Here is a 27,824-nt window from a genome sequence, read left to right on the forward strand (position 1 = left end):
GCATTTGGATTGCCTGTTGTTCTCATAACTGGACACCACAGAGGGGAACCCAGGAGGATCCTCTTCCATAGCCATCTTGAAAAGTTGTTGGTCAAGTTCTGCCCTCAGAGAGAGTGAAAAGCAGCTCCCACGTTCTCAGTTAAACTTCCCTCCAGTGGGAGAGAGGGTCTCTGTCATGTGGGAATTTTTTCTCAAAGATGGTTCAGAACAGAGATTGTCAAGAACTGTTCATGTTTTATAAACTAAACTCTTTATGGGTGAAATGTTATAACGTCTGAGATTTCCTTTAAAATACTCCCAAGGGGCACCTGGCTGGCTCAGTCAGTAGAGCATATGACTCTTGACCTCAGGGTCATCAGTTTGAGCCCCACACTAGGCACAGAGATGACTTTAAAAAATAATTTAAAAAATTAAAAAATAATTATTAAAAAATAAAATACTCCCAAACAAACAACCCCAACAAAACAAACAAGATAAAAACAAAAAACTGGAAAGGATAAGTGAAACAGGATAGGTAAAGTGTTAAAGCCTACACAAGTCTTCACCATATTACTCTACTTTTATGTACGTTTAATGATTTCCATAATGGAAACTTTCAATAGGTGTATGTTAAAGGATGCTTCATCTCCTACATCTATATATTAGCTGTTTCTCTACGTATTAGGATTCTTTCAGTTCTAATAACAGAAACTCCAGCTTACACTGGCTTAAACATGAAAGGAAACATATAGATTCAGGTAGCTAAAAAGTCAGGGGCAGTTCTAGGTATCAGGTGATGCTTGATCCTACAGCTCAATGTGTCACCAAGACTGAATATTTATCACTCTGCTCTGCCTTCTATGGTGGTTGGTTTCATTCTAAGGTTCATATCTCTCCTAGTTTCAGGAAGACTGTCAACAACCAGTGGGTAACATATATCATCCAATAAAAGCTGGGTTTGTTCTACCGTTTCAAACAGAAGTCCCCATGGGACCAACTTAAGGTCATATACCTAACACTGAGCCATCTTCCAATCACAGAGGTAGAATCCTCCTTTACTAACTTAGGTTAGGTCACATTCTTCATTTCTAGGAATGAGGGTAAAGAACCTCACAGACCTCCAAATGGAATCAGTGTTGTTGGGAAAGAGGAAAGGGAAAATGGGTGCTAAGAGACAGTCAACAAATCTCTGCTAAACTCTCCACAGGTAAAGCTTCCAATACAAAAGAATAGAGGGCAATGAAAGATATCTTCTAACAAAGAATTACAGGTATAAAGCTATGGTCAGATATCAGGGACCTGGATAGGCTGTAGAGATGAAAGATGACTGTAATGAAAGGACAAACAGTATCTGAGGTGGCTGGGAATACTGGTGAGGCATTCTAGGAGGTAAGCATTACCATAATACCAGAAACTAGGAAAAAAAAAAACTTGCAAGAAAAAAATACCTATAGGTCAGCATCCCTCAATAATATGGATTCAAAAATACTCAACAGAATATTACCAAATCAAATCTAACAATGTATAATAAGAATTATACAGTGGGACTTATTCCAGGTATGCAAGGCTGGCTCAATATTCAAAAATATATTAATGCCATTCCTCACATCAAGAGGCTAAAGAATAAAAATCATATGATCATATCAGTAGATGTAGAAAAAGCATTTGACAAAATTCAGCACCCATACATGATAAAAACTCAGCAAACTAGGAACAGAAGGGAATTTCCTCAATCTGATTTTAAAAACTGCCGAAACACCCTACAGCTAATATTATACTTACTTGTGAGAATCTAGAAGCTTTCCCATTAAGATCAGGAACAAGGTAAGAATTTCCCTTGCACCACTCCTCTTCAACATCATACTGGAAGCCCTATATAATTTAATAACGATAAGAAAATAAGAGATATACAGATTGAAAAAGAAGAAATAAAATGTTCTTTGTTTACAGAGGACAAGATCGTCAACAACAACAACAAAACTCCTGGAACTTATAAAGCACTTGTAGAAAAGTTGAAGGTTATTAGGTTAATACATAAAATTTAACCACTTTCCTATACACCAACAAGGAACAAGTGGAATTTGAAATTAAAAACAAAATACCATTTACATTAGTAAAATAACAAGATGGCTGAACATCTAAATACCAAAAACATGTACAAGGTATACATGAATAAAACTACAAGATTAAAGAGATAAAAAAATAAATAAATGGAGAGACATTCCATGTTCATGGATAGGAAAAATCGATAATGGGATGTTACACAAATTAGGTGAAGAACTGTTAAAATTCAAAGATAAGAAAATGAACAACCTAATTAAAATAATGGGCCAAATATCTGAACAGACACCTCACCAGACAAGGTACACAGATACAAAGATGTTCCACATTACAAGTCATTAGGGAATTGCAAATGAAAACAAAAACACTGGGGTGCCTGTGTGACTCAGTTGTTAAGAGTCTCACTTGGGCTCAGGTCATGATATCACAGTTCGTGAGTTCGAGCCCTGCATCAGGATTTTCACTGACACTGCAGAGCCTGCTTAGGATTCTCTACCCCACCCCAACTCTCTCTCTCCCTCTCCTCCTATCCAACTTGAGCACTATCTCTCTCAAAAATAAATAAACTTTATTAAAAAATAAAAAAATAACACCATGCAACCATCAAAATGGTGAAAACCCCAAAACACTGAACACAACTGTCGGCAAAGATGTGGAGGAACAGGAAGTCTCATTCATTGCTGATGGGAATGCAAAATGGCAGAGCTTTCCTGTTGCTCTCCTGAAAATCTCAGACCCATTTGAGCCTGAGAATGGTTAGAAGAGAGGTTGTTTTCAGGTACTAGACTGTGTACAGGAACAAGAATGATTTTGGAGGGCACAGCATCCTGGTTAACTCTACAGAAAAAAACTAGGTTTCTTTCTGAAAACAAGACACCATCCCTAAGAAGGGATTTCTGGCCCTTGGGGAGATAGGCGAGATAGCAACATTTAGTCAAGAAAATAGCACTTCCTGAGATGTAACTGCCCCACTCTCTCTTTCTCTTCCTTCTAAGATGGTGAGGCTGACATGAGTGGTCAGGATGGTGTTGGAATGGAGCACCAGCAGAATATCTCAGAGAGCTGAAGGGGAAGAATGCATAAGAAGTACTTAGTCAGGAGCCCTGACTCATAAATTCTGTTCCCTAACTGCATGGACAAGAATTTGATTTCTTCCTGGACATCTCATATTCAAAGGACCTTGTCATATCTGAACTAGGAACCAGAAATCTTCCATTGTCTTGATGCATCTTCTCCAACATATCTTAAGACAATCACTTTCTGCCATTTGCTTTATATATCTGCTCTCAAATGGGACCAATGATCACTGTTCTTCACCCCTCCTGGCAAGTAGGGTAGATGAGATCCTATAAGATGAGCTTTGAAGTTGAAAGATGTTATACAAGGTTGGCCCTTCACTATAGCCTGGTATCACTGTCCTCTGTAAACCTGAAGTGCCCTTCTCTGATCCCGTTTGTAAAGCACTCTTCGCCATGGCGATGTTGGAAGCTATTGAGATTGTTCTTGATAAAACGTTTGGATCCTTCAGTAACTATGGAAGATGCCAATCACAACTGCTCATTTGACCCTGAAGAAGTGAATTTTTCTGCCAGGCCCATGCAAAGGAATATTCTCTAAGTCATCTTCTTAAAGGAGAATGCACAGGTCCTAGTTCTACTGTCTGCAGTAGGTAGCCATGGGATCTGAAGCTTCAGCTTCCAAGATTGTGTAATAATGATGCCTATCGCACTAACCAAGAAGCCACGTGGAATGGAGGAAAATGATATTAAATTGTTGAGTCAAGTGTTGCGGGAACTAGTTCTGTCCTATTAAACCAGTTATCCTCCCAGGTTCCTATAATGGTGAAAGGATTAACTAGATCTGTGTTCCCCAAACTGGTGTTCCACCAAACAATCTTGGGAGTTGTTAGGTGGGACTTCCATACACAACAGCATCACCACAAAGGCCTCCAACTCAAACGAGGCTGGTATTCACTGCATGTGCTTACGCTCCTTTCCTTTGACCTACCCTCCGCCCCCCCACCGCCTCCCGGCTTAGTTTCACATATCACTTAAATGTAAATGCTCGAAGTCTTCCTATAACAAAACGTTCACTTTATTCTAACCCACTGTCCCCAAATTTACTTGGATGAATAATACTTTTTGTCATGGAACATCTCTGCACATCTCAAAGTGTTCTCTGAGTACAAGTTTGAGGTTCACTGATGGAGCTAGATTTGTAAGGGCCTTTCCAGATCCTTCTGTATGCATCGTCCATGGCAGGAACAGCTCGAGGGCTTGCAAGACTGCCAGGTCTGTGTGAGCATTCGGGCCCTTGTTACCAGCAAGGCAAGTGGTGGAGAGCAGACATTGCAGGGGTTGGACCAGGAGGGGAGGCAACCTGAGTGGAGGTGATTTTCCTCCAGTGTACATGGAATATGGTCTGCCTATTCCAGGGTGAAGATCCCTGAGCTTTGGGTTTGGGCATTCACGAGGATAAAATGATAACGTTGGATATTCATAGGTCCCCAACATGTAAGTCTCTGTGTGATCCTTCAGAGCACTTCATGCTTTCTTCCACCTCTTCTGGTCATTTGCAAGACCAGGACTCATGGCCATCACACATCAATGCAGCACTTGATACCTCAAGAAGAAAGATTACTGAGCCAGTGGATGCCCTGAGTAACCAAAGCTAATGGGCAGGTGGACATGGCAGTTTCTCCTCTTTGGTATACTTTCATTCTTGTGTTTGTTACATATGAGATTGTGTTAGTCTTATGCTTGAACTTAAGATTCAAGGTTGCCGAAGACAGACACAGCCCCTACCCTCCCCATGCTTATATTTTTATGGGAGAAGACAGAAAAAAAAACAAGTAAACAAACCAAATAACTCTCAGTGGTGATACATGCTATGATGGAAATAAACAGTGCTCAGAGTGGTAAGAGTAGATAGGACTGGTACATGAGTAAAAGGAACAGTGAGCCTTGTGTGAGTGTGGATTTGAAAATGTGGGAGTTTGGAGATATCATAAAAGAGAGTATTGTAGAAGTGCCTCTTTTAAAAAAATGTTTAATGTGTTTATTTTGAGAGAGAGAGAGAAAACAAGGGACGATGGGGAGAGAGAGGGAGAGTGAGAATCCCAAGCAGGCTCTATGCCTTCAGCGCAGAGGCTGACGTGGGGCTCAGTCCCAAGAACCATGATATTGAGACCTGAGCCGAGATCAAGAGCCCGATGCTTAACTGACTAAGCCACCCAGGTGCCCCTGTAGAGGTTCCTCTTAAGTGAAAAAATAAGTTTGGAAATACGAAATTCATCCTCTCTTTTAAGGATAAATAGCTATCATGAGGGCTAACACTCCCTCACCATAAAGGATGAAAGAAATGTTTTAAACAAACCTTTATCCTAACTTTTCTCTGTAAATTATTGCTCCTTAAGCTACTAATATTTTTTTTAATTTAACTTTTCTCAAGTGAAACATATTTTACTTGTACCTTTATGAAATATTAGGGATCCTTCACATTTTGTTTTTCTTCAAATGCTTTGACACTGTTCCGTTGTTCATACACATCATGGACAAATGCTTAGTGTGACAATTATGATGTTGGAAATCTATCCTTTGCTTAAAAAGTTCAACCTTAAGCTTTCTTACTAAGTTTTCCCTTAAAGGTGCAGGGTATCCAAATACTATAAAGCTTAATATATTGTGTTAGTGCCAAGATCAGTGCAACTCCACAGTCATCATCCTACCGTGGGAGAAGGGAGAAGCGATTCTGACAGTTCTAAACCTGAAACTCGGAGCTGCTCAACCCCCGTCAGGAGACACAGATGGAGGGCTGCTTTAAAGCAAAGTGCGGGTGTTCTCACATGCACTGAGTCACACAGGAGAGCCTCACACATGCTGGACTGCAGAAAGCTCTTCTGCAACAACAGCCTGATTATCACTGCCCACGGGGGATTCATACACGGAGGAATTCCTGCACAGAAGGGACACCGGCAGATGCTTCAACAGCACTCCAGCCTTGCTCCCTACTGAACCACACAAGAAATGATAAAGGTGACAAGTGTGAGAGAGATTTAGTGACGACAATATGCTTTTGTCCAAATAGGTTTTGGAAACAACCCTAGAAACACCAAGTGTGAACAAAAAGTTCAACCTTTCCTACTTGAGGACACTCCAGAGACTCCATTCAGGTGAGAACCCACAGAAACAATGGGAGCCCTTCAGCAAATAATCCACTCTACACACCGGAGGGGAGAGCCCAGAGAGAAAAGCACTAGGCAGTCTTGACCCATGACACGAGTGCAACTGACCAGGAAATGCAGAAGGTGGTCAGTGAACACTGGTCTGTGCAGTGACTCGATGATTGGAAAGGCTTCTATGGAATTCAAACCACCCGTGTTATGTCAACTGTCCAGGGCGATCTGATCGAAAGGGCTGCCTAGCATTCTTGCTCTCATATTCTCCAGGGGAATGAAACACTCTTCTCACGGCTCCTTTAAAAGCTGATCAACCCTAGCACCTTGGTTCAATTCCAAGCTCTCCTCTTGTCCTTCCCCTCCAGCGAAGACAGCGGAGGTTCTCAAGACCACCTTGAGGTTCCAGATGGAGTCTCCTTAAATGGCGGGGAAAACTCTGGGTCTGCCATGGACCCCACACTGTGGCCACTTAGACCAGTGCAGAGGAATGAGGATTTCAGGGTTACACTGGTCAATGATCCAGTTCTCAGAACCAAGCAAGGAACCATTATAAAGCTGTGATCTGAACCAAATGAAACACAGCAACTTCTGGACTGTCCTAAAATCATTTGGTTATATTTCTGAGAGCCGTAATACTAACATTTGAGGCTAAATCTAAGGTTGTGTGTTCCACTTCATCTTGAACCCAACCTAAATTTTGATTTTCTATTGCATTTTTGGTTATCAATGCTCAACCATGTGAAGAAGCAATAGAAATTCCTTCTCCCAACGCCCACACGTCCACCCCACGTTATAAGCATAAGAACTTGTGGAACACTGTACTACTGGTAATTGGCTAAGCAGACATTCCCGACAGAGGCTTCTCAATTGAAATGTCCTGCTTCTGCTTTCCTGCACAACCTTCCTTCCAACTATCACCTTAGTCCAAGAGGGCAGCACCTTCCTCTGTACACCAATCAGGGCAAATTTGCTTCTGCCCTAGATCGCGTGTTTTTTTGAGACAAAACTTACATACGATATGCGAGGGATAGTTACCAAACAATTCCTTAAAGCCTACTGCACTCACATGAGGAATGAAAGGCAACCCATCCCCTCTCTGTAGCCCATCGATCAATAGAAACGTATCTTATGCACATAAACACTGGAGCACAGGGGAACAGAGAGCAAGGATAGGGGAGTGAAGCCAGAGAGGCAGGGGGGATGGTTGCCTTGTCCACTTGAAAAAATGACCAACCTGGATTGTCTCAGGTAAGAAATCAGTCCTTCTCTGCTATCATGTAAGCTCCTCATTGTGCCCACCAGTGTTACACTGGCTCAGAGGAAGGCAGATTTCTGTTGAGGGTCAAAGTCCACATGGAACAACACAGAAAAGGTTCCACAGCTCTAGTAGATAGCTGCCTCTATTTGTATGAGCTAGGTTATGCTGCAGAAACACACAACACCAACACCTCAGTGGTTTAACAAAAGTTTATTTCTCATTCCCATAAAGTCCATCACAGGTCTGGGACATGCTCCCAAACAGCTCCTCACCAAGGGGCCAGGGGGCAGGGCCCTCAGCATTCCAGACTACTTTGACCCTGTGGCCCCTTCCTGTGTGGGCTTCCATGATTGACGCAGAAGAGCACTACCGAGTCTTGCACCAACAACGAAAGGCTTCAGCCCACAAGTGAGGCTTCTGCTCACAACCCATTACTCAAAACTACCTCATGACCCTAACTTCAAGTAGCAGAAAACCACAACCACTCTCTCTACTCTTCACTAGAATACGAGTCCCGTGAGAGTGGATTTCCAGCTCTTTTGTTCACTACTATCTTCTCAGTCTAGAACGGTGCCTGGGCCCACAAGAGATCCCCATCAAAGTGAATGAATGTAGCACCAGGAAGATGTCCACACGTATCCCGGGAGGACACAGCACCAGTAGTCGAGGGATGAGGGCGTTGGGTAACAGCTATGCAGATGGGAGCTTCAGAGCTGGCTGTGCTTACGAAATCATATTTGAATCATCTTGAAGAAAATAAAGTCTCATTGAGGGCGCAGGACCATCACGAGACTTAAACAATAAAGCACTGGAGTCAAAGACCAAATCAGCTAAGCACTATCACCACCAGCAGCGCTCAACTCCTCAAAGGAGTTGCCAATAGCCATAAATGCACCTGCTTCCTAAGCGTAGTCAGTCTGCCCAGCATATCATGGGGAGCAGGGGAAAGGGAAAGAAACGCACGGTGAGCATCTACTACTGGCCAGGCTGTGGGGTGCTTTTCCTTCACCAGCCCCTCTAGTCCCCAGAATAACCTCGAGATGAAACACAGTTTTCTTTCACAGAGAATGTGGAGGCTTAAGTGTTTCAGTAACGAATCAAGCCACAGGAATGTCTTATAAGCCAGAAACAGACACAACACAACGTCATCCAGTCTGGCCCTGGAGGGATAACACACACATCCATCCTGCAAATCCTACCTTCAGGCCTGACTCATGCAGCTAAGTGACAACCAACGGACGTACCAACTATAGGGTCCCGAACACGTCCCTGTAACCAGACCTTAACTTTTCAAGCCTTAACTTCATCATTTATAAGCCATTTGGAAGAGATCATTTAAACCCTTTCCTGATACTACCTAAAAGCTCTAACAGGAATACATGTGAGTCATTGTTGTAGATAAGAGTTTCGGGAAGATCCACAGTCTACAGAGATTTTCAGTCATCTATCATTTATCACCTAAGGCTGTCGTTAAATGCTGTGCGCAAAACAGAGACATGTATACCCTGTCTGACTGATAATAGTTTACAGTGTAAGACAATCAACATGGATGTGGATTCAGCCAACCTTACCCACCACTCAGCAGTTCCCGAAATTTCCTCTTGGGAAACCAATCTTCAGCCACACCCAGTGAACCGCTTCCTGCCTGCAGCACACACTCCTTCCTAAACCTAACCCTCTGTTTTAAAACCAAAAGGCAAATTAAGAAGTAAAAACCTGAGTTGATCCTGAACTCCCATAAATTTCCCTTTAAGCCCCAAGAAAGTTTTAATATTCATGGTTGACATCATCAGAGGGAAAGGTCTATAGTTTCTTTTATTGCAGACAACTCTTCTTTACATGGAATATATAACATGTCTAAAAATTCCAACCCGTTTCCATACAATCTTATTGATATTGGGTCCTTTATCAACCACTACAAATGAGAGGTATAAATTAGTGCACTGGTCCTTCTTCTGACAGATTCCCTACTGGTGAAATAAATAGCATTTCATCACAATAAAAATGGGGCTAAAAGGATTTAAGAGCTAAGGTGCTAAAATATTTAAGAAGGAATTCAGGGGCACCCAGCTGGCTCAGTGGGTTAAGCATCCGACTCTTGACTTGAGCTCAGGTCATGCTCTCACGGCTTTTGAGTTCAAGCCCCACATCGGGCTCTGCACTGACAGTGCAAAGCCTACTTGGGATTCTCTCTCTCTCCCTCTCTGCCCCTCTCCACTCACATGGTCTCTCACTCTCTCAAAATAAATAAACTTTAAAAAAAAGAAAAAGGGAATTCAAATGATGTCCAACTCTAGGAATAGGGTCCAATGACAAGGGAGAGGAAGAAAATCCAGTGTAGTTCTTGGATAATTCAACAATAGAACTCATTTTTGCCCCCATGGGACTCTTGAAATTGGTAAGCCTACTACCCTGAAGGCAATGGTACACAATTAAACAGGCTGGTTATTGCTTTTTCTTTTGGAAGACCATGCTACAGATGTTTCTATTGTATGTGTTTCAAAGTCGCTGGAAAATCAATGCAAAACCAACAACACGATGATCACAGAAGACTGATTAATTCAGAGATGTATTTGCTATTTGAAGGTGAATTTGCTGCCAGGTACAATCACAAAATAGTATATTCCTTACGCAGAATGTTCTTTGAACATCTTTCTTGCAAGGAATTCCCTGAAGATTTACACGTAAAAACGTTAACTAGTACAAAATTAACGCATCCCCTGCAGAGTCAACCTTCATTCTTTTCTGAGAAACATGTTTATATCACGAAATTTTCCATTGATGTAGAATTATTCATGCTTCATAATTTTGTATTTTTTCATAAACATCAGGGTTCGGCCGTACTTGGTGAATTTCCTCTTTTTGGAAGAGGTAGAAGCGTCCATTCAGTGGTGGTGTTTCTGGTGTGTAATAAGGCTTTGACTGCCTGCTAGCTTCTCATGCTGATGCTACATGTGGGTTCTCCGGTGTTTAGTAAGGTGAGAATTCTGACTGAATTTCTTTCCACATACATAACACATAAAGGGTTTCTCTCCAGTGTGAGTTCTTTGGTGTGTACGGAGATTTGAATTTTGACTGAAGCTTTTCCCACACCAGGAACATTTGTATGGTTTTATTCCTTGGTGTATTGTTACGTGCTTATTAAGATCTGATTTCCCTCTAAAGCTCTTACCACAATGCTGACATTTATACGGCTTCACTTCAGTGTGAATTTTTTTGTGTTTAGTAAGATCAGAGGTAAGTCTGAAGTTTTTCCTACACTCCTGGCATGTAAAAGGCTTCTCTACTGCACGGGCTTTCTTGTGAAGATCCATAAGTCTCTGCAGCTCATCTTCCCAGATTGAAAGTTCCTTTGTTTGGTTCACTGGAAACTCTTGGTGCCACTTCCCCATCCTGTGTGTATCACCATGGTTTTCTTTGCCTGTTGTTTTCTGGGGAACTTTTGCTCGGGTCTTTTTTGATACTATGTCTCCTGGTGCTTGTATTTCTAAATCAGAAACACGTATAGGCTGATGGTTTTCAGTGTCACTTTTGTGCTTTATTCCTGTCAGAATAAACGTAACAGTCAGCCCACTGCACAGCAGAGCAAAACAACTACAGGAATGGAGAGGAAAATTCAATGATTATTGACTACAAAGTACAGATAGACAGAATTTAAAACGTTAAGCCCTGCAAAGGTTGCTATCAAGGCATTCATCCTGTCCCATGGTGTATTTACCTGTAGGCAGCTCTCCAGGACTGTCCTTGAGCTCCGTGGACCCTTGAACCCATGGCTCTTCCCCTTGCTCTAGATACGAGATCACCTTAGGTTTGGGGAGCACAAACAATGCTGTGAAATGCAAAAAGTGAGATCAAGGACTGGCAACTCGACAAAGGTCCACCAACTCCATACGACTCCAGGAAGAGTAAAGGGCAGTTTACAGCGCTTTAACCCAAGGGTCCCATGGGTAGACTCTCACACCCGCTATCAGGTTAACATGGTCCTCCATCTGTGGGTGGTACACAAGTGGACACGGGGAAATAAACCTAAGCTGGCTCCACGGAAAGGCGAAAGGGCATGGGAATCCATCCACAACGCCCCTCTCCTGCCACCGAGACCGCCCCATATTAAACGAGATGGCACCAAGCCCGAGAGGCTGCAGGGAATACAGATTCGTTCTATTAATTCTTTAGGATCGGCCCAAGTCTGGCAGAGCCAGGTGAAGGGCAGTGGGCTGCGTTATCACACGCACCAGTGATTCCTGTCATGGGAATAGTCAGTGTTTACTTAGCTCTTGAGCACCACGCTCAAGATAGGGATAGGGAAGCTTTTTCCCACTCTTAGAGTTCACCGGTTCTTGTCCAGGTGGAAGAAACAGACCAGAATCCCTCAGTGAAACTTTTCTAATTATACACTGCCAAACCGGGAAGTATGCATCACTCGGTCATTCAGGCAATGTGTACTGACTGCCTGTCGTGTGCCAGGCACTCTCCTTGGGCTGATGATACAGTGGTGAGTAAGTCAAAGCGCCCTGGTCTCATGGAGCTTACCTTCTATTGGGAGAACGAGACAAGCAAACAGCAATAAACAAAGCGGTCAGCACGTGATACGTTTTGAACAAAACTAAAGCAGAATAACTCAGCATTTAAGAGTCTGCTTCTCTGGGGCACCTGGGTGGCTCAGTTGGTGAAGCATCCGTCTCTTGATTTTGGCTCAGATCATGATCTCACTGTTTGTGAGATCAAGCCCTGCATCAGACTCTACGCTACCACAGTGGAGCCTGCTTTGGATTCCCTCTCTCTCTGCCCCTTTCCCACTCACGCGTGTGCTCTCTCTCAAAATAAATAAACTTTATTAAAAAAAAAAAAAATTCTGCTTCTCTGAAGCTATTTGAGATGAGGTCGTATGGAAGGCCTCTTTGAGAAAGTGATATTAGACCAGAAAGGTAAAAGGGAGAGATTTAGTATGTGGCACAAAATGTGCAGAGAAAAGGGGAAGGTAGAAATGTGCGTAGCAAGTTCAAGAAACAGAAAGATCAGTGAGGATCAAGAGGCCTGAGCAAGGGCACAAGTGGCAGGAGACGAGGGCAGGGAGGTGAGTAGGGTCAGATCCTGGAGGATCCGAATAAGCACTTCAGTAAGGTTTGGATTTTATTCGGAACGTGATGATAAGTCATTATAAGGTGCTGACATGGGAAATGTCATGATTTGATCAGTTTTTTTTTTTTTTAATTTTTTTTTTCAACATTTATTTATTTTTGGGACAGAGAGAGACAGAGCATGAACGGGGGAGGGGCAGAGAGAGAGGGAGACACAGAATCGGAAACAGGCTCCAGGCTCTGAGCCATCAGCCCAGAGCCCGACGCGGGGCTCGAACTCACGGACCGCGAGATCGTGACCTGGCTGAAGACGGACGCTTAACTGACTGCGCCACCCAGGCGCCCCAAGATTTGATCAGTTTTTAAAAGATTCTGGCTGCTGTGTGGAAAACACAGAGTGGGAGTGCAAGAATGGTGGCTGGCATACCAGTCAGAAAGTACCAAGGTCAGTCTGGTTAGACATGCTCCTAGCTTAAACCAGGAAGCTAAAAGCACAAGGGAATGAGATGTGGTTGTACTCAGGATACACTGTGGAGTCGAAAGGACACGGATACATTAAAATGGGGTACAACATAAGATCACCATAAAGAATGACTGTATGCTCTTTCCTTCTAGGAACTGGGTGAATGCTCTTTACTGAGATGAGAAAAATATGAGAATAGATATGGGGTAGGAGGAAGAAAAATAAATCAAGAAATCTACATAAGATAAGGAATTTGTACTTGCAAAAAGCCCTCCGAGTGATTTGGACTTACCTCTCCCTTGTCCACCCATTATCTAGTTGAGAAACAACCAGTTACCAGAACACAGCCTCTCACAGGAGTACCTTCCCAGTAAGCAGAGAATATGATAGGTTACTCAACTTCTACCCAATGGGAGAGGGAGATTCTTTACCTAGAGAGATGACAGTCTCATAGTTTTCCCGCATTACATCATTGTAGAGGGCCTCCTGAGTGGGATCCAGTAACTCCCATTCTTCCTGGGAAAAATACATGGCCACTTCTTCAAATGTCAACAAGCTCTAAAGAAGACAACGGGCTTCAGCTCAGTACTTGCCACTAAAGAAGCAGCCCTACCATCTGGCCCATGGTAGACCCTGGGCACTCAAGGAATTAATAGCACTTTTTTTTTTTGTATACTGGGAAGGCAGAAAGGAAAAAGACAAGGGACCATCAATAGACTAGGAGGTGCCCAGGTCCCCAAGGAGAATATCAGGGCTAACACGCCTGTGAGCACCTGCAGGGCAGTGTGGGTCATGGGCAGCAAGGAAAGGCAGCCCTCAATGGCTGGACTGCACAACTCACCTGGGATTTAGGCAAGACGAGCTCAGGTGCAACTGTCCAGTCTTTGGCGTTTGTCTTCTCAGAAAAGGCTAAGATCTGATGAACAGGCACAGCTGTGGGTAGAAAAAAGGCAGAGAAAATTTCTCACTACTGTGAACATCCTTAACTCATTTCCAAAAGACAAAAGATTCTCGGGCACCTGGATGGCTCAGTCAGTTAAGCCTCCAACTATCAGTTTCAGCTCAGGTCATGATCTAGAGGTTTGGTGAGTTCGAGCCCTGCGCTGGGCTCTGCGCTGATGGTTCAGAGCCTGCTTGTGATTCTCGCTCTCTCTCTGCCCCTTCCCTACTCACAGTCTCTGTCCCTCTAAATAAATAAACTAAAAAAAAAAATTTTTTAATACAAAAGATTGTTCCTTTTAGTACAGGTGGGATACGTTTACAAAGTTAAGTGATACCTAGTAGTGACCTTCTCATAGTAAACAAGAATCAAGCATCTACTAATCCCTGAATCTGGTTCCCCAATAGGCTGTCTTCAGTATTCACAAAGTCATTAACAGGAAATCTCACTTTTTTTTATGTGATATATATTCTGAGTAGGGCAAAAATTAGAGGTATTTAAAACTGTAGAACTCAGGAGTGCCTGGGTGGCTCGTCGGCTGGGCATCAGACTTCGGCACAGGTCATGATCGCACAGTTCGTGGGTTCGAGCCCTGCGACGGCCTCTGTGCTGACAGCTCAGAGCCTGGAGCCTGCTTCAGATTTTGTGTCTTCCTCTCTCTCTGCCCCTCCCCACTCACACTCTCTCTCTCACTCTCAAAAATAAATTTAAAAAAACATAAAAAAAAGAAAAAAAAAAAACAACTGTAGAACTCAGAGTCCAGTGTGCCAGGAGAAGAAATGCAAAGGTAGAGATTAGCTTGATGAGTTCGAGCAACAGCAAAATCAGTACGGACAAGGTAACTAAGCAGGACAGCAATGGAAGGACATTAGGGTAGGGAGATGAAGCAGCCACATCTTGTAGGCTCATGGATACCTCAGTAAGGAATTTGGGTTTTATTCTGAGTGTTTATGAAGACATCCTAGAGTTCACAGCAGAGAAATTTCATGATTGATCAGGACTTTAAAGTCATACAAGGATGAAACATGATGGCGCCCAGACTACACTGTCAAGGTGGAGCCCAAAGGACAGTGCTGCGTTAGTAGTAGGGTACGACAACAAAACCACAGTAAAGGATGACCACATTTTTCGGGCCTGTCATATTGCATGATGGTACCTTGTACAGGGATGGGAAATGTAAAAGAAGAGCACATTTGGGAAGGAGAAAGGGATCAATTATTTTAGGATAAAGAATGAGCACGTGCACTTGAAAAAAGCTCCCTGGGTGATCTGGATTTACCTCTCCCTTGTCCACACATTATCTAGTTGAGAAACAACCAGTTACCAGAACACAGCCTCTCACAGGAGTACATTCCCAGTAAGCAGAGAATGTGATAGATGACTCAACTTCTACCCAATGGGAAACGGAGATTCTTTACCTAGAGAGATGACAGTCTCATAGTTTTCCCGCATTACATCATTGTAGAGGGCCTTCTGAGTGGGATCCAGGAACTCCCATTCTTCCTGGGAAAAATACATGGCCACTTCTTCAAATGTCAACGAGATCTGAAGAAGACAATGGGCTTCAGCTCAGTACTTGCCACTAGAGAAGCAGCCCTTCCATCTGGCCCATGGTAGACCCTGGGCACTCAGGGAATTAACAGCACATGTTTCTTTGTTTTAAACTAAGGAGGCAAAAAGGAAAAAAGCAAGGGATCATCAACAGTCTAACAGGTGCCCAGTTTCCGAGGGAGAACATCAGGGCTATCATGCCTGTGAGCACCTGCAGGGCAGTGTGGGTCATGGGCCCGGGGAAAGGCAGCCCTCAATGGTTGGACTGCACAGCTCACCTGGGACTCAGGCAAGACGAGCTCAGGTGCCACTGTCCAGTCTTTGGTGATTGTCTGCTCAGGAAAGGCTAGGATCTGGTGAGCAGGCACAGCTGTGGGTGGAAAGAAGGCAGAGAAAATTTCTCTCACTTCTATGAACATCCTGCCCACATTTCTAAAATACAGAAGATACCAATCCTTTCATCAGAGACAGGACACCTTTGCAAGTTATGTGTGGTGTCTTAAATTGACCTTCTCATTGCAAACAAGAACCAATATCTACCGACACGTAGAACAGGCTCCCTGGTTTTAACAAGTGAGTTAATGAAAGAAAAACCCTTTTTAGTTTCCTCTTATGAAATAAATGGTTCTCGATCAGGCGAAAGTTAAACATATTTGAACATGAAGTACTCAGAGAATCCAGTGTGAAGTATATCATTTTTTATCACTATTTTTTTTCCTGATACACAACTGTGTTTATATTTGGGCAAGTGATAACCTGTTTCTGATCTCAATTCATTCTGTATTTTATGAGGATGGGACGGCTCCTATTTTCTCCAGCTTTCTAAAGAACAGAATTCATGGTGTTACCACCCGAGTTTAGTGGTGTGGACATTTCTGCACCTTGGGCCAATGCCCAACTTCACCCACTACTGGTCCACTGACACCTGGAGGGAAGTGGGACTTGTCAATGCTGAAGGGTCTGTTTATGGATCTACAGGGCTGAGCACCCAGGAAACGCTCACAACGTCCTGACCGCACAAGTTCCCATCACATTTCCCAGGAATTAGTAATTATCACGTCCTGCCTTACCTGTCTCACATGCAGGATCAATTTCTTTATGAGAATTCCAGTTCCGACATTCTTGAAGTTCATGGTGTGGATTCCAAAATTCATTGTGGAACATGCCTATGGGTTGTGAGTCTGCCGCCTTCATCTTGAAGCCCAGGACATCTACAGTTTGTCTGAAGAGCACTCCTTTTCGAGCCCCTTTTTCGAGCTCTTGGACTGCAAGCTAGAAAGAAACAATGTCCATCTGTTACCAGAGAACTTATTCTGCTGGGGGTGGGCGGGGGGCTGATGGCAGAAAGAAAAAACTCAGTACAGATGTTGAGAAGTATGAGATACTATGGAAGCTGACACACATAAGGAGACACTGGGCCACCAAATTTCCACAGGGTACTGACTATGAAATCTTGGGAAATTACAAACACAGAAAAAAGTTGCGGCAACTGTTAACTCTCAAACAGAGTTGCTCCCACCCTTCTGCAGGCAGCACAGCTCAGGGGAACAGCTCCATGTTCTCAGGGTATCTCGACAAGCTTTCTCCTAGACTTAGATCCCTGCCCTCAGGGGTTTCCTGTTCTGTATCTTTCTAGTTTTCACCCCAATTCCACCATCTTCAGTAACTGAAGCTATGGAGGAACTGGACTAAAAATCACTAAGATGATCTTTGTCCCAAAGCACCAAAAGCAGAAAAAATGTGCATGTCATTAAGAAAGTCACATGAAATTTACTATCTCCTACTCATAATGAGAGAAAAATGAGCAGAAAAATCCTGCCTTACCTTCCCCTTAAAAAATCCACCGCCAGACCCTTTGTTTCCTATTATTCAGGTGAAATAAGGCACAGCTCATTGAGAGACAAACGTCCACTGAGGGCTTGGCCTTCCTAAAAATGCTCACAATTCAGGAAAGGTTGGACAGTGAGAACACTTACAGCTTCTGGCTGCAAAGAGCTTGTCCAAAGATTTCACTCTCGTGCTTCCTACCCCACCTTCCCCATGCCAAGGGACCATTCGGGGAACATTCTGACTTTCTCTTCAATCTTAACGTGTCATCCCGGTCTCCTGTCTATAGTAAGGGGGTACAACCTCTCTCACCCTTCATGCTGTCGTGAAGATGGAAGCCCACAGTGCGTGGAACATTCCACCTTCTCAATTCCACGGTATGCCTACTGGCAGGAGACCTGGGACAGAGAAGCGACACCAGAGAAGGAAAGTAATTAGGGAAAAAGGAGCCTTAGCATCCCCCAATTAAGCAACTAGACGCTCAACACTCTCCTTCGGCACCTCTTTGCAAGAACTGTCAAAGGGCACCGTGCACGCGATTCGTTCCTGCATTTTTAAATCTCTCCCTACTTCACCCAGAACAGTAACGGCGGACCTTTGCTTACAAAATGTTTATCCAAAGGCAAAGTCGTAAAAGAGGAGAGGAGGGGAGTTGGGGGTGAGGAGGGTGACCCTTCAGCCCACCTGCCCTTTCTTCCACGGTCACTGAGACCTCCGGGCGAGGCTGAGCACAGTCTCGGGAGCCTCGCTTTCCCTGAGCGATCCCGCGGGAACGGCACCCAAATTCGTCCCGGAAGCCACGGTACTCCCCCGTGGCCGGCTCCCGGCTGCCCAGCATGCTCAGCAGGCACGAGGACGCTGCCCAAGCTCGGCACCCGCAGAAGCAGCCGTCTCCGAGGCTGCACCGCCCGGGTGCCCGGCGCCCGGTGACACGGCCCCCGAGGCGGGAAAGCCGGCTGCGCGCCCGCCCCGCTTCTGGACGCCCGGCCGGAAAGCCCGCGACCACAAGGCCCGCCCCGGTGACCGACGGGGTCCCAGCGCGGCCCCGGCCCCGTCTGCGCAAGGGGGGACAGCGACGTGGCCTTTAGAGCCTGACGGCGGAGTTCCCCAAGACGGCCCGGCTGTCAGGCTCCCGCCGCCGGGCCCGCAAAGTGCCGCCGCCCTCGGACAATGGCTGTCTCGCCCCCGCCCGGCGCGCAGCGACCGGTGTCCCTCGGGAGCTCCGGGACCCACGCTCCCCCCGCCCCGGGCTCACCTGCAGGTCGCCGCCCTCCGCCCCGCGCCGCTCAGAGGCGGGCCCCGCGAGGCACAGGCCAGACCTCAGCACACGCCCTCAGGTCCCCGTCGCCGCCGGCCGCCCATTCGACCCCGCGCTCCGGCCGGAAGCGGAGTGACGCGCTTCCGGGGGAGGGGCTCCGAGCAGCCGCGCCGCGGCCCCGGGCCTCGCGCACAGGAGGCGGCCTTCCGCCCGGTGCAGCCCTGGCGGCGGCAAAGAGTTAATGCTACCGAGTGTCCCGGCCCGCCGCGGCCTAGAGGGGCCTGTGCGCGGCTCGGCGAGCGGCTGTCGCCGCCTCGCGTCGCCGCTCCGGGAGGGCGCCCTCCCGGCGAGGGTGGCCGCCCCTGCGCGCGCGGGGTCCCCGGCCTTCCCGGGGCTTCCGTCCGGGTCACGATCGGCGGCCCCCAGAGGGCTCGTCCCTTTTCTGGGCCGCGCGTCCCCCACGACGATTACGTTTTCCTCGTGAGGTAGGTTTCAGCCTGTGAAACGGGATCCATGTGTATAGTTGTCCCTGACCGGGAAATGGAGGCGCGGCTCGGCCGGGGCCCCACCGGTGACCGACCAGAGCCCCTAGGCTGGGATTTGGGGCCCCTGCGGTCCTGGCTCCCGCCTGTCCGCTACGGCATGCTCCCCGGAGGCTGGGAACCCCCTTTTCATCTGGCCTCCCCCGCAGTCTCTGCCAGACTTGCCTGGGTAAAATGGGCATTCGTTCCACGGAGAGTTCGGAGTTCGTGAATCCCACCTTTCAGGATCGCAGTATTTCGAGGTGTCGCTGTCTCCTAATCCTCGGGGTTCTTGTAGTGTCAGCCTTCACCAGGCAGCGGGTTACTTACTAGGCGCACGACGTGCAGCCGGCGGTAGAGTCCGCAGGACCAGGTCTCTGATGCACGGAGTCTGGCCGAAAGACTGAGGCACTTTCGCGACCATCACTAGCTAGGAAGAGGGAGCCCTGAGCTGAGCGCTGCGGGATTCCAAGAAGTGGAAGTTGACCCGTGGTTGGGGAAATGGTAAAAGAAACGGGAAAAGGCTTGAGGGATCTGCCCGCCCCGGGGAGTGGGGCCACATCCACACAGAGAGGGAAAGGGAAGAGCAAAGCCTGGAAAGCTGGGAAAGATTGGGGTGTGAGAAGATCGGCAGTACCTTTTCACTAAGTGTGACTGGGCTGCATTTGGAGGAGACTTGCCTTAGAAAAGGAGTTCTCGTGGACCTGCCGCGGAGTGCCTAGCACGGGAGTGGGGCGATGGCACTGAATGAAGTAACTCCCGGAGCATCCCCGCAGGCTTTCCGAGGGAGCTTCTTTCCGGGGCACTTCGTCTGGAAGGAAGGTTAAGGTGGGAATGAAAATGGGAGATCAGGTCCAGGCCATTATGTTAGTGGTGCTTTCAGATGGAATCGGGAGCCGCCCTCTGATCCTTTTTGTGTGAGAGAAAAGGATTCAACACAGGCGGTAAGAAAAAGCATCTAAGTCACTGGAATGTTTCAAAGCAGGTTCATTTCCTTGGAATCTGAGTCAGGTTGGGACTTAATTTTTTCAAAAGCAATTATTGCCAGGCTTTCAGAACCCGTGGACAGCGCTGCTTGAGACCCTCGCCATCAGGCCCAAGGCTGAGCATATAAATGGCAGCATCTGCTGGCGGTGCTCCTGTGTTCTCTACAGAACTTGTGTGACTTGTGCATTTCTACCCAGGGCCGTACATACATAGTCACGGGGGCCTTAGTTGACTTGTGCTTCATATCTGGCCTCAGGATCAGTATTGGCCTTTGTGTTCCTGATGCCAAGAGGGATTAACTTGCCTCAACTCCTCAAGGCAGACCAGGCCGGCCCCCTGGAATGGATCAGGGACGGGAAAGAAATATACAGATGTCCAGGCTCCCAAGATTGTGAGATGGGAATGAGAAACAGAAAAAAACCCAGTTGGCTCAGGACTGCACTTAGGCCAACTTTATGACGCACCAGAGATCACACACAGGTAGGGCATGTATCTCCCTGGTGGGAAGAGTTAGCTGAAGTCTCACCTGAGGGGAGGACTCTCTGCCCAGAACCCTCACTCATTTGGACCCCAACCAGGCTGTTCAGCACAGGGCTCCCCCAGCCAGGAGGTTGGATGTTGTGAGCACTGGATTCGATGTATGAACACTTCTCTGTTCTTCTCTACACTCTCTCCCTTTGTATGTTTGTTTAATTATGTATATTCAATCTCCCTTTTAATTAAAGCTTTCCTTCACAAACGAAACTGCAGCTATTGTGAATTACTATTATTCAGAACACCCTGCATGAAACTGACAGGCCTGATTCATACCATGGGTACGGAGTTGGAAGCAGAAGATGGGGAGACAAGTGGGAAAAGAGACCCTGTGAAGCTAGACGAAACAAGGCACAAACTGGTGAATAGTGAATGAGTGCCAGTAATGATTTTCGTAGTTTGAAATCTGGTGCCAGAGTTGCTCAACCTTGCTGTGCGGCTCACCAAAGTCCCCTAAGACTTTCCTTTTGCAGTCACACTCCCCTGCATAGATAGGCACTGCTTGAAAAATGATGAAAGTAGAGTTGGGTAGCAATGACAGCAAATACATACAGTTTGTTCTGAGATACCACACAAGTGCTGTAGTGGGGATGAATGGTTTTGCTGGGTGACTGGCTGGAGATAATGATGCTGCTATTGGCTAATAAATTCACTTTTTGTTTCTCCATTTATACTAGTTATCAATGATTAACTCCCTTAGTTATGGCTGCCTTTTAAAAAGTTGCTGATCCGTTGCCTGTTCTGGCCACCCACACTACCATGAACCGTTTTCCTTCATGATTACCTTAGTGCTTCATCATTTCTTAAGACCCAGCCGCGCATGAGCGAGCAGCGTGCCAAACATGGTGAGGAGGCTGTGGGTCTAGTTGAGGATGTACAGAGTGCGTCTGGGCAACAGGTGAGAACAGGCAACTCAGAACCTGGTGAGTTTAGTTACGAAGTGGGGTGAGGAGCACAGTAATCTCGTTGCCGGAGACGTGTTGAGAAATGCACAGTAGCCCCCCGCCACCCACCGCAAACTCTTAGCTATCTTGGGTTGGTCTATGGGGAGGATTTCTCATTTGCTGAAATAGTGTACACACTGATACAGTCAGTGGATGTTTAGGGTCCCTAATACAAAAGTTAAAGCTCAGAACAGTTCTCCAAAAGGCCAGGGAAAGGACACTGTCCCTCACTCAGGGGATCAGGAAAATTAGAGTTGGTGAATTAACATCCAGTCTCTCTTGCCGAAAGGTTCCTTGAGTGCAGATGCTATGGTTATGCAGTAAACAAAGTTGTATCAGAGCTGCTGCCGCTGGGATTAAGGGGTCAGTGTGGGATAGCGATGAGTTTCACACAGTGTGCGCTTGTCCAGGTAGGACTAGGTGTGAGATCTGGTCAGTGTCACGATCTTGTACATTTTGGGAGAAGGGAGCCGTGAAAGGCACAGCACAACAGGAACGTGGCTTTGGTTGTGGGAGACTTTTGGTAAGAAGGCAACTGAGATCACAACCAGAGGTCCAAGAGAGGGACAGACTGAAGGAGGCGTGTGGGTCAGGGGAAGGCCGTAGCCTGAGCACCTCTGTGCTCAACAGGAAGCAGCTGGCTGGGTGCGGAGACGGCATGGCTGGAACGGAAGATACCGGTGTCCCCGGTGAGGAGGCAGACGTGTCCTTGGGCTGTGGGAGTGGGATCGGCGAGGGGGCGTAGCATTTCACAGGACCGAGGATTGAGTGGTGTTGACATAATGTGCAGAGGGCAGAGAGTGTGGTGGGGAGGCATCAGGGACGAAGCTGAGGAAGTTCACGAAGGATCCATGGCGTCGGGACAATGAACAACACCTGGGACGGCACGGAGAAGGGTGAGCAGTAGCACGTGTGTGGAGGCAGAGCTGGGACAGGTGAATGGCAGGAACTCCTATGGGTGACAAGTCATACTGCTCCAGTTCCCCTTGCCCTCTCCCTGTGGTGACAGTCTCTCTCTCTCTCTCTCTCTCTCTCTCTCTCGATCTCTCTCTCGATCTCTCCCGCAGCCCCTGCTGTTTCAGAGCCAAGCTCTTCCCAGGAATGCGGACGGGACAGGAACGTGAGGGATAACGCAGCCATGTGAAGCCTATCTGGGGCACGAAGGGCACTGCGAGCAGAGGGGAGGGACAGCGGAAGCTGATGGCACTTGCCAGGACACAGCGGCCTCTCCGCGCCACACTCCTCACTCACTGGACAGACAGGACACGTCCTACGCTGCGGACTTAACGAATGAAGGTGGCTCTGAAAGACACAAGTGGCTTTGAGGTGCCTGCCAGACGGCAGACACTGGGGATTGTGCAGTGAACGGGACAGGCGTGGTCCATGGCCTGCTGCAGCCTACACGCCATGGGCAAAGAGACGACAAACAAACAAAGATACTCCCAGATGAGTGCTCTGCAGGAACGAGCCCTCTGATGTGATGGAGAATGACTGTGGGCAGCCGGGAAGTGGTACCGCCTCTCCGAGGGGATGTTCACCGTATTGTACGATCACCAGCTCTCTCCAGTTCCAGAACAATTTCAGCCCCCAACAGGAAACTGTCCATTAGGAAGTTACTTCTCATTCTCTCTATGGATTTACCTGTTGTGGAGATTTCATAGAAAGGGTATCACCTTCCGCACCTGCCCCCTCTCATTTAGCAGGTTTAAGTCTGTATCACCACTTCCATCCTTTTCTTGCCTAATACTCCCTCACATGAGCAGACATGGCTGGCCGTGTACGTGTCTTACAGTGAACCACCGTATACGTTTTGAGGCCGTCCATGGCCACTGCTGCCTTTTATGTTTAATTGAAAACTTCCATTATAGGGTACTCGGTGATGATATTTTATTAAAAAAAATTTTTTAATGCTTATTTATTTTTGAGACAAAGACAGAGCATGAGCAGGGAAGGGGCAAAGAGAGAGGGAGACACAGAATCTGAAACAGGCTCCAGGCTCTGAGCTGTCAGCACATAGCCCAACACGGGGCTTGAACTCACGAACTGTGAGATCATGACCTGAGCCGAAGTCGGACGCTTAACCAACTGAGCCACCCAGGTGCCCCGATTATATTTTATTTAAAAATTTTTATTTATTTAAGTAATCTCTGCACCCAGAATAGGTTTCAAATTCACAACCTCAAGATCAAGAGTCACATGCTCTTCAACTGAGCAAGCCAGGCTCCCCTGCTTGATAATTTTTTTTTTTCAACGTTTTAACTTGATAATTTTTAAAAGCCACCACATTATTGAACCCAAATCCTAGAGGAAAACATTCCATCTTTACACTGTTTACACTGGCTAGCTTTTATTGATTAAACAGAAAATGGTCTAAGAGGTACATGTGCACAATCAATATCAGTATAAATCTTACCATTTATTTCTTTTTAATCCTTTGGAAAGTCACTGTTCTCCAGTGTGTGGTTCCCGAGGCTGTGGCGTCTGAGTGTGAAGGGGGTAAAAACTCACCCTGTGCCAGGTTCTGCTCCCCCTTCTCACCCCATCTTCGGGCTGCTTTGATCCCTAGTTTGGTAACTGCTCAGGGTCATGCACCTCTGCGTGTTCTCCCAAGTTCCATTAATAAGTCAACAAAACAAACGGTTTCCTTAGAATTCTTGAAGGTGGATTTCTGGAAAAGAATATATTATGTTGGTCTGAGAAAAATAAAAGGCATGAGATACCGTGACAGTTTTAGGACTACTAGGGTAACTGTGGGTGGCAGGGTCAGAGCTTCCCCCTCCAGTAACCTTTTTTTTCTATAACGTGCCCATAGTGCTTTAGAATGAAGAAACCCTTTTTTGATTAAAGCTGTTATGCCAAGAATCTGCTGAAAGGAGCTTCACACACGCAGGCCTCACACACAGAGGCCACTGGCGATGGCAGTGGTCCTCAAACTCTAGTGTGTTCGGACTCACCCGGGGGCCGTGTCTAGGCACAGCCCCAGAGATTCTGACGCAGTGGATGGGGGCAGGCCCCAGGAATATGCATTTGTGACAGGTTCCCAGTGCTGCTGCTGCTGCACTCACAGCCCCCTCTCTGGCTGCTCTGTGGCAGCCGCCCTCCAACAGTCTGTTTTCTCGAATAGCCTCCCAGGAACCTTCCCCAGAGAGGGGTCATTGAGACCAGGACACAGGCTCTGTGTGGGGGACAGCCGGGGCCCAGGTGAGCTGTGCTTGACCCCTGTTGTCTCTAGAGGTTCTCATTTTGCTCACTCTTACCCCCAACCCCCTTCATCTCAAGATGTCAGAGAGGTCATGAGGTCCTTCAACTGGCCTTCCATGCATTGTTTTCTGGCTCTGACACCCAAAGGGAGGTCCACCCAGAGTCCTTGGCCTGGGAATCAAGAGGGAGCTGCCTCTCCTGCTGGCACGATTACAACCTTGATGGATGGGCTTCCACGGGCCAGGGAGTCTGGCTGTCTCAGATTAGATGCTTTTTTCCTTGCCCTTCAGAGCCCAAATACGCATCCACCAGCCTTTTTCATGGAGTATGTGTCATTTTTCTTATGCAGCTTCTCTCATCGGCTTCCTCAGGTGGCCAGTCAGGCTCCAGCCCAGACTCTCTTCTTCTGTCTTTCTCCAGCATGATCCTCCTTTCCTGATCAATCACATTCTGGCCAGGTGCTCACAACACGCTTTCTTCTCATTTGGGCCAAACTCGGGGAGGCCTTTAGTTAGGCTGTCAAAAATTGAGATCAAACCTGCAGACAGACTGGCAGGTGACACAGAGCTGGCCTCCCTACCTCAGTTTTGTCACTGTGTCCAAACATCCAAAAAGGGACAGAACAAGAGAAAATAAGGTGGAATTTAGGGGATATTTACCTGTGACCACAGGGTTTGGAACTTGAAAATATTACAACTGGAAAATGAAACTAGGCTATTAATTAGTAGAAGACTGAATCCTATGACGCATTCCATTTAGGTTTTTTTCTTGATGGTGCTTTAATTGTAACTTTCCTCATTCCTGTGTGTCATTTTCCAGAGTCCAGCATGTTTCTATTCTCTCAGGTCTTGAGATCACGAATGGAACTAAAAACAAGAATCAAAAATGGGAAGATTCAGAGCACGCAGAAGTGAAGAAGGCCCTTTGGAGAAAGTCTAGTGGCCTTTTTTGCCACCCTGAGACCAAGAGAGACAGGAAGGGTGAGCCTATGCCGAGAGAGCCACATAGACGTTCTCCAGATGAGCGTGAGGGGACGGCCCTGTCCCAGGACGGGGGGGTCAGCAGACACTCTGTGCTGGAGAGAAGGCCCGAGCAAATCTGAGCAGAGAAACCTGCTCTCAGGGATCTCTCTGTCGCCACCAGCCAGGCCCCGAACTGGAAAAAGCTTCTAAGTGTCAGGAATGTGGGAAAAGCTTTAGCCGAGGTCCTTACCTTGTTCGGCATGGGAGAATCCACACGGGAGAAAAGCCTGACAAGTGCGGCGAATGCGGGAAAGGCTTCAGCGAGCGCTTCGACCTCACTGCCCACCTAAGGACGCACACGGGGGAGACACCCTACCGCTGTGGGCAGTGTGGGAAAAGCTTCAACCAGAGGTCCGGCCTCAGTGTCCACCAGAGGACCCACACCGGGGAGAAGCCTTACCGGTGCACCGTCTGTGGGAAGAGCTTCAACAACAGCTCCCAGCTCAGTGCTCACCGGCGAGCCCAGGCCGGGCGGAGCCCCCACCTGTGTGCGCAGCGCAGGAGAAGCTTCGGCAGTAGCTCCCACTCCAGTGGCCACCAGAAAACGCACACCGGGGAGAAGCCTCACAACTGCTCTGTGTGAGAGAAGTTTCGCTAAGCTCCGTGCCCCCATCTGCCATCAGGGGGCACACGAGGACGACACCTCACATCGCCAGGAAAGGACACACGGTACAGGGCTGGAGACCCAACAGGCCAGTTCCGTACGTTGACGGGTCTCCTGGAGGTTCTGTCTGCTCACGGAGGCTTCTGCTAGCCAGTCCCAGGCTCCCAGGCGCAGCAGGAGACTCGCAAGTGGACCTCGAGAACCTCGGGCAGGAGTGGCAATCGGCGTGAGAACGCCGAGCTTGCTTTCCCGGTCTGCCTGTGACCCACAGTCCTGTGTCACCGTGGACTTCCATCTGCTCTCAAGAAAGGGGGCTGCGGGATCCAAAGTCCTGCCAGAATTCGAGGGTAACCGTGTTCCGAACAGAGGATAGGTGGCTAGGGGCCTGGGAAGTGTTCCTGGGGCAGGTCAGGGGAGAAATTTTCCCTCATGGGAAGCGCATCTCGACGTTAACCGCCTAGATGTTTCCTAACCCAATAATGACCTGTAGGCATCTGCTTGCAGGAACGTCTACCTCCGAGTCGATCACTGCTGTGTATCCCAGTCACCCAGAGAAGACGGCAGAGCTGGAGGGATGGCTCAGGCCACCAGGTACTACTACTCTAAGTGACTTAATCTCAGAGCAAGTGTGACATCTGGGTTCCTCTAAGATTTCTCCCATGTGTGGCCCCGACCCAGGTTCCCGCTTTGTGGTCTGGTACAGTTAACGGTTGCCACAGGTTTATACGTGTCACTGTTTCTGAAGAAAATAAAGGTGTTTCTCTCTCCGCTGTTGGCCTTTGGTCTGAATTTTCGCCATCAGAAACTTCATCCTCCTACAGATCCCACAGGGGGATCCAACAGCGCCTACTTTGATGCAGGACGTGCAGAAAAGCAGCGGAACTGGGTTGGGAGGGTTTGCACGGTCACCGAGACGGACAGCAGAGCAGTACGGAAAACGGGCACAGGAGAAGGAACGTGGGGTGTGAGGAGCACTAGGAACCAACCTAAAACACTACTTCTGAACAGGCCTAGATCATGAAGCGTCTGTCAAATTTCATGGATAAAACACAGGAAAAGACGAGCATGTTGTCCTGCTTCTTGCCTGTGCAAATGAGGCGTTAAGACCTTGTCTACTTATGGTGACTAGGGTCCCGGTCACGGATTCAGACTCTGAGGCACTGAACATGAGAAAGAAGGAATATTCTGTCAAAGCCAAAAAGCTGACATGTATTTTTAATTTTGGTGAACAAGGATGAGGAAAGCAACGCGTAAGAATGTACGTCATGCTGCCTCCAGTTGAGCCTGGCCTGGGCACCCCACGTGTCCTGCACACGCTGTCCTCGAGCATGGCCCTTGCGACAGGCCACGCAGGCCAGTTTCCAGAGTCACAGGCTTCGCTCTGGAAGGAAAAAGCCAAAATGTCTTCTGAGAGCCTGG

At 47.3% G+C, this 27,824-nt stretch overlaps 1 protein-coding gene and 1 long non-coding RNA gene across 8 annotated transcripts in view; one reads left to right on the forward strand and one right to left on the reverse strand.

Moving 5' to 3' along the window:
- Nucleotides 1–10,026: 10,026 nt before the first annotated feature.
- Nucleotides 10,027–27,824, reverse strand: part of ZNF75A (zinc finger protein 75a) — a 46,067-nt gene continuing 28,269 nt past the window's right edge. For 3 of the 6 annotated variants that reach the window (XM_047087231.1, XM_047087232.1, XM_047087237.1), the window contains 6 exons: nt 15,786–15,877; nt 15,375–15,501; nt 13,858–13,949; nt 13,448–13,574; nt 11,194–11,304; nt 10,027–11,019 (listed from right to left, as the gene is read on the reverse strand). In XM_047087231.1, the coding sequence (XP_046943187.1) occupies nt 10,424–11,019; nt 11,194–11,304; nt 13,448–13,574; nt 13,858–13,949; nt 15,375–15,501; nt 15,786–15,877 (1,145 nt within the window). In that variant the 3' untranslated portion in view covers nt 10,027–10,423. Of the gene's footprint in view, nt 11,020–11,193; nt 11,305–13,447; nt 13,575–13,857; nt 13,950–15,374; nt 15,502–15,785; nt 15,878–16,577; nt 16,780–18,589; nt 18,699–27,824 lie in introns of those variants that run through there. The other 3 variants (XM_047087239.1, XM_047087234.1, XM_047087235.1) reach the window with 3 other exon arrangements.
- Nucleotides 18,777–27,169, forward strand: LOC124517749 (uncharacterized). 2 transcript variants are annotated; one of them, XR_006963565.1, is made up of 3 exons: nt 18,777–19,077; nt 22,646–23,244; nt 25,599–27,169. It is a non-coding gene; the product is annotated as an uncharacterized LOC124517749 (long non-coding RNA). The 2 variants fall into 2 exon arrangements; XR_006963564.1 differs by lacking the exon at nt 25,599–27,169 and having other exon boundaries at nt 22,646–23,484.

This window comes from Lynx rufus, unplaced genomic scaffold (assembly GCF_022079265.1).
Source record: "Lynx rufus isolate CCGP_SWC_20201006 ecotype Redwood Valley unplaced genomic scaffold, mLynRuf1.p SCAF_23, whole genome shotgun sequence".
Classification (NCBI taxonomy): domain Eukaryota; kingdom Metazoa; phylum Chordata; class Mammalia; order Carnivora; family Felidae; genus Lynx; species Lynx rufus.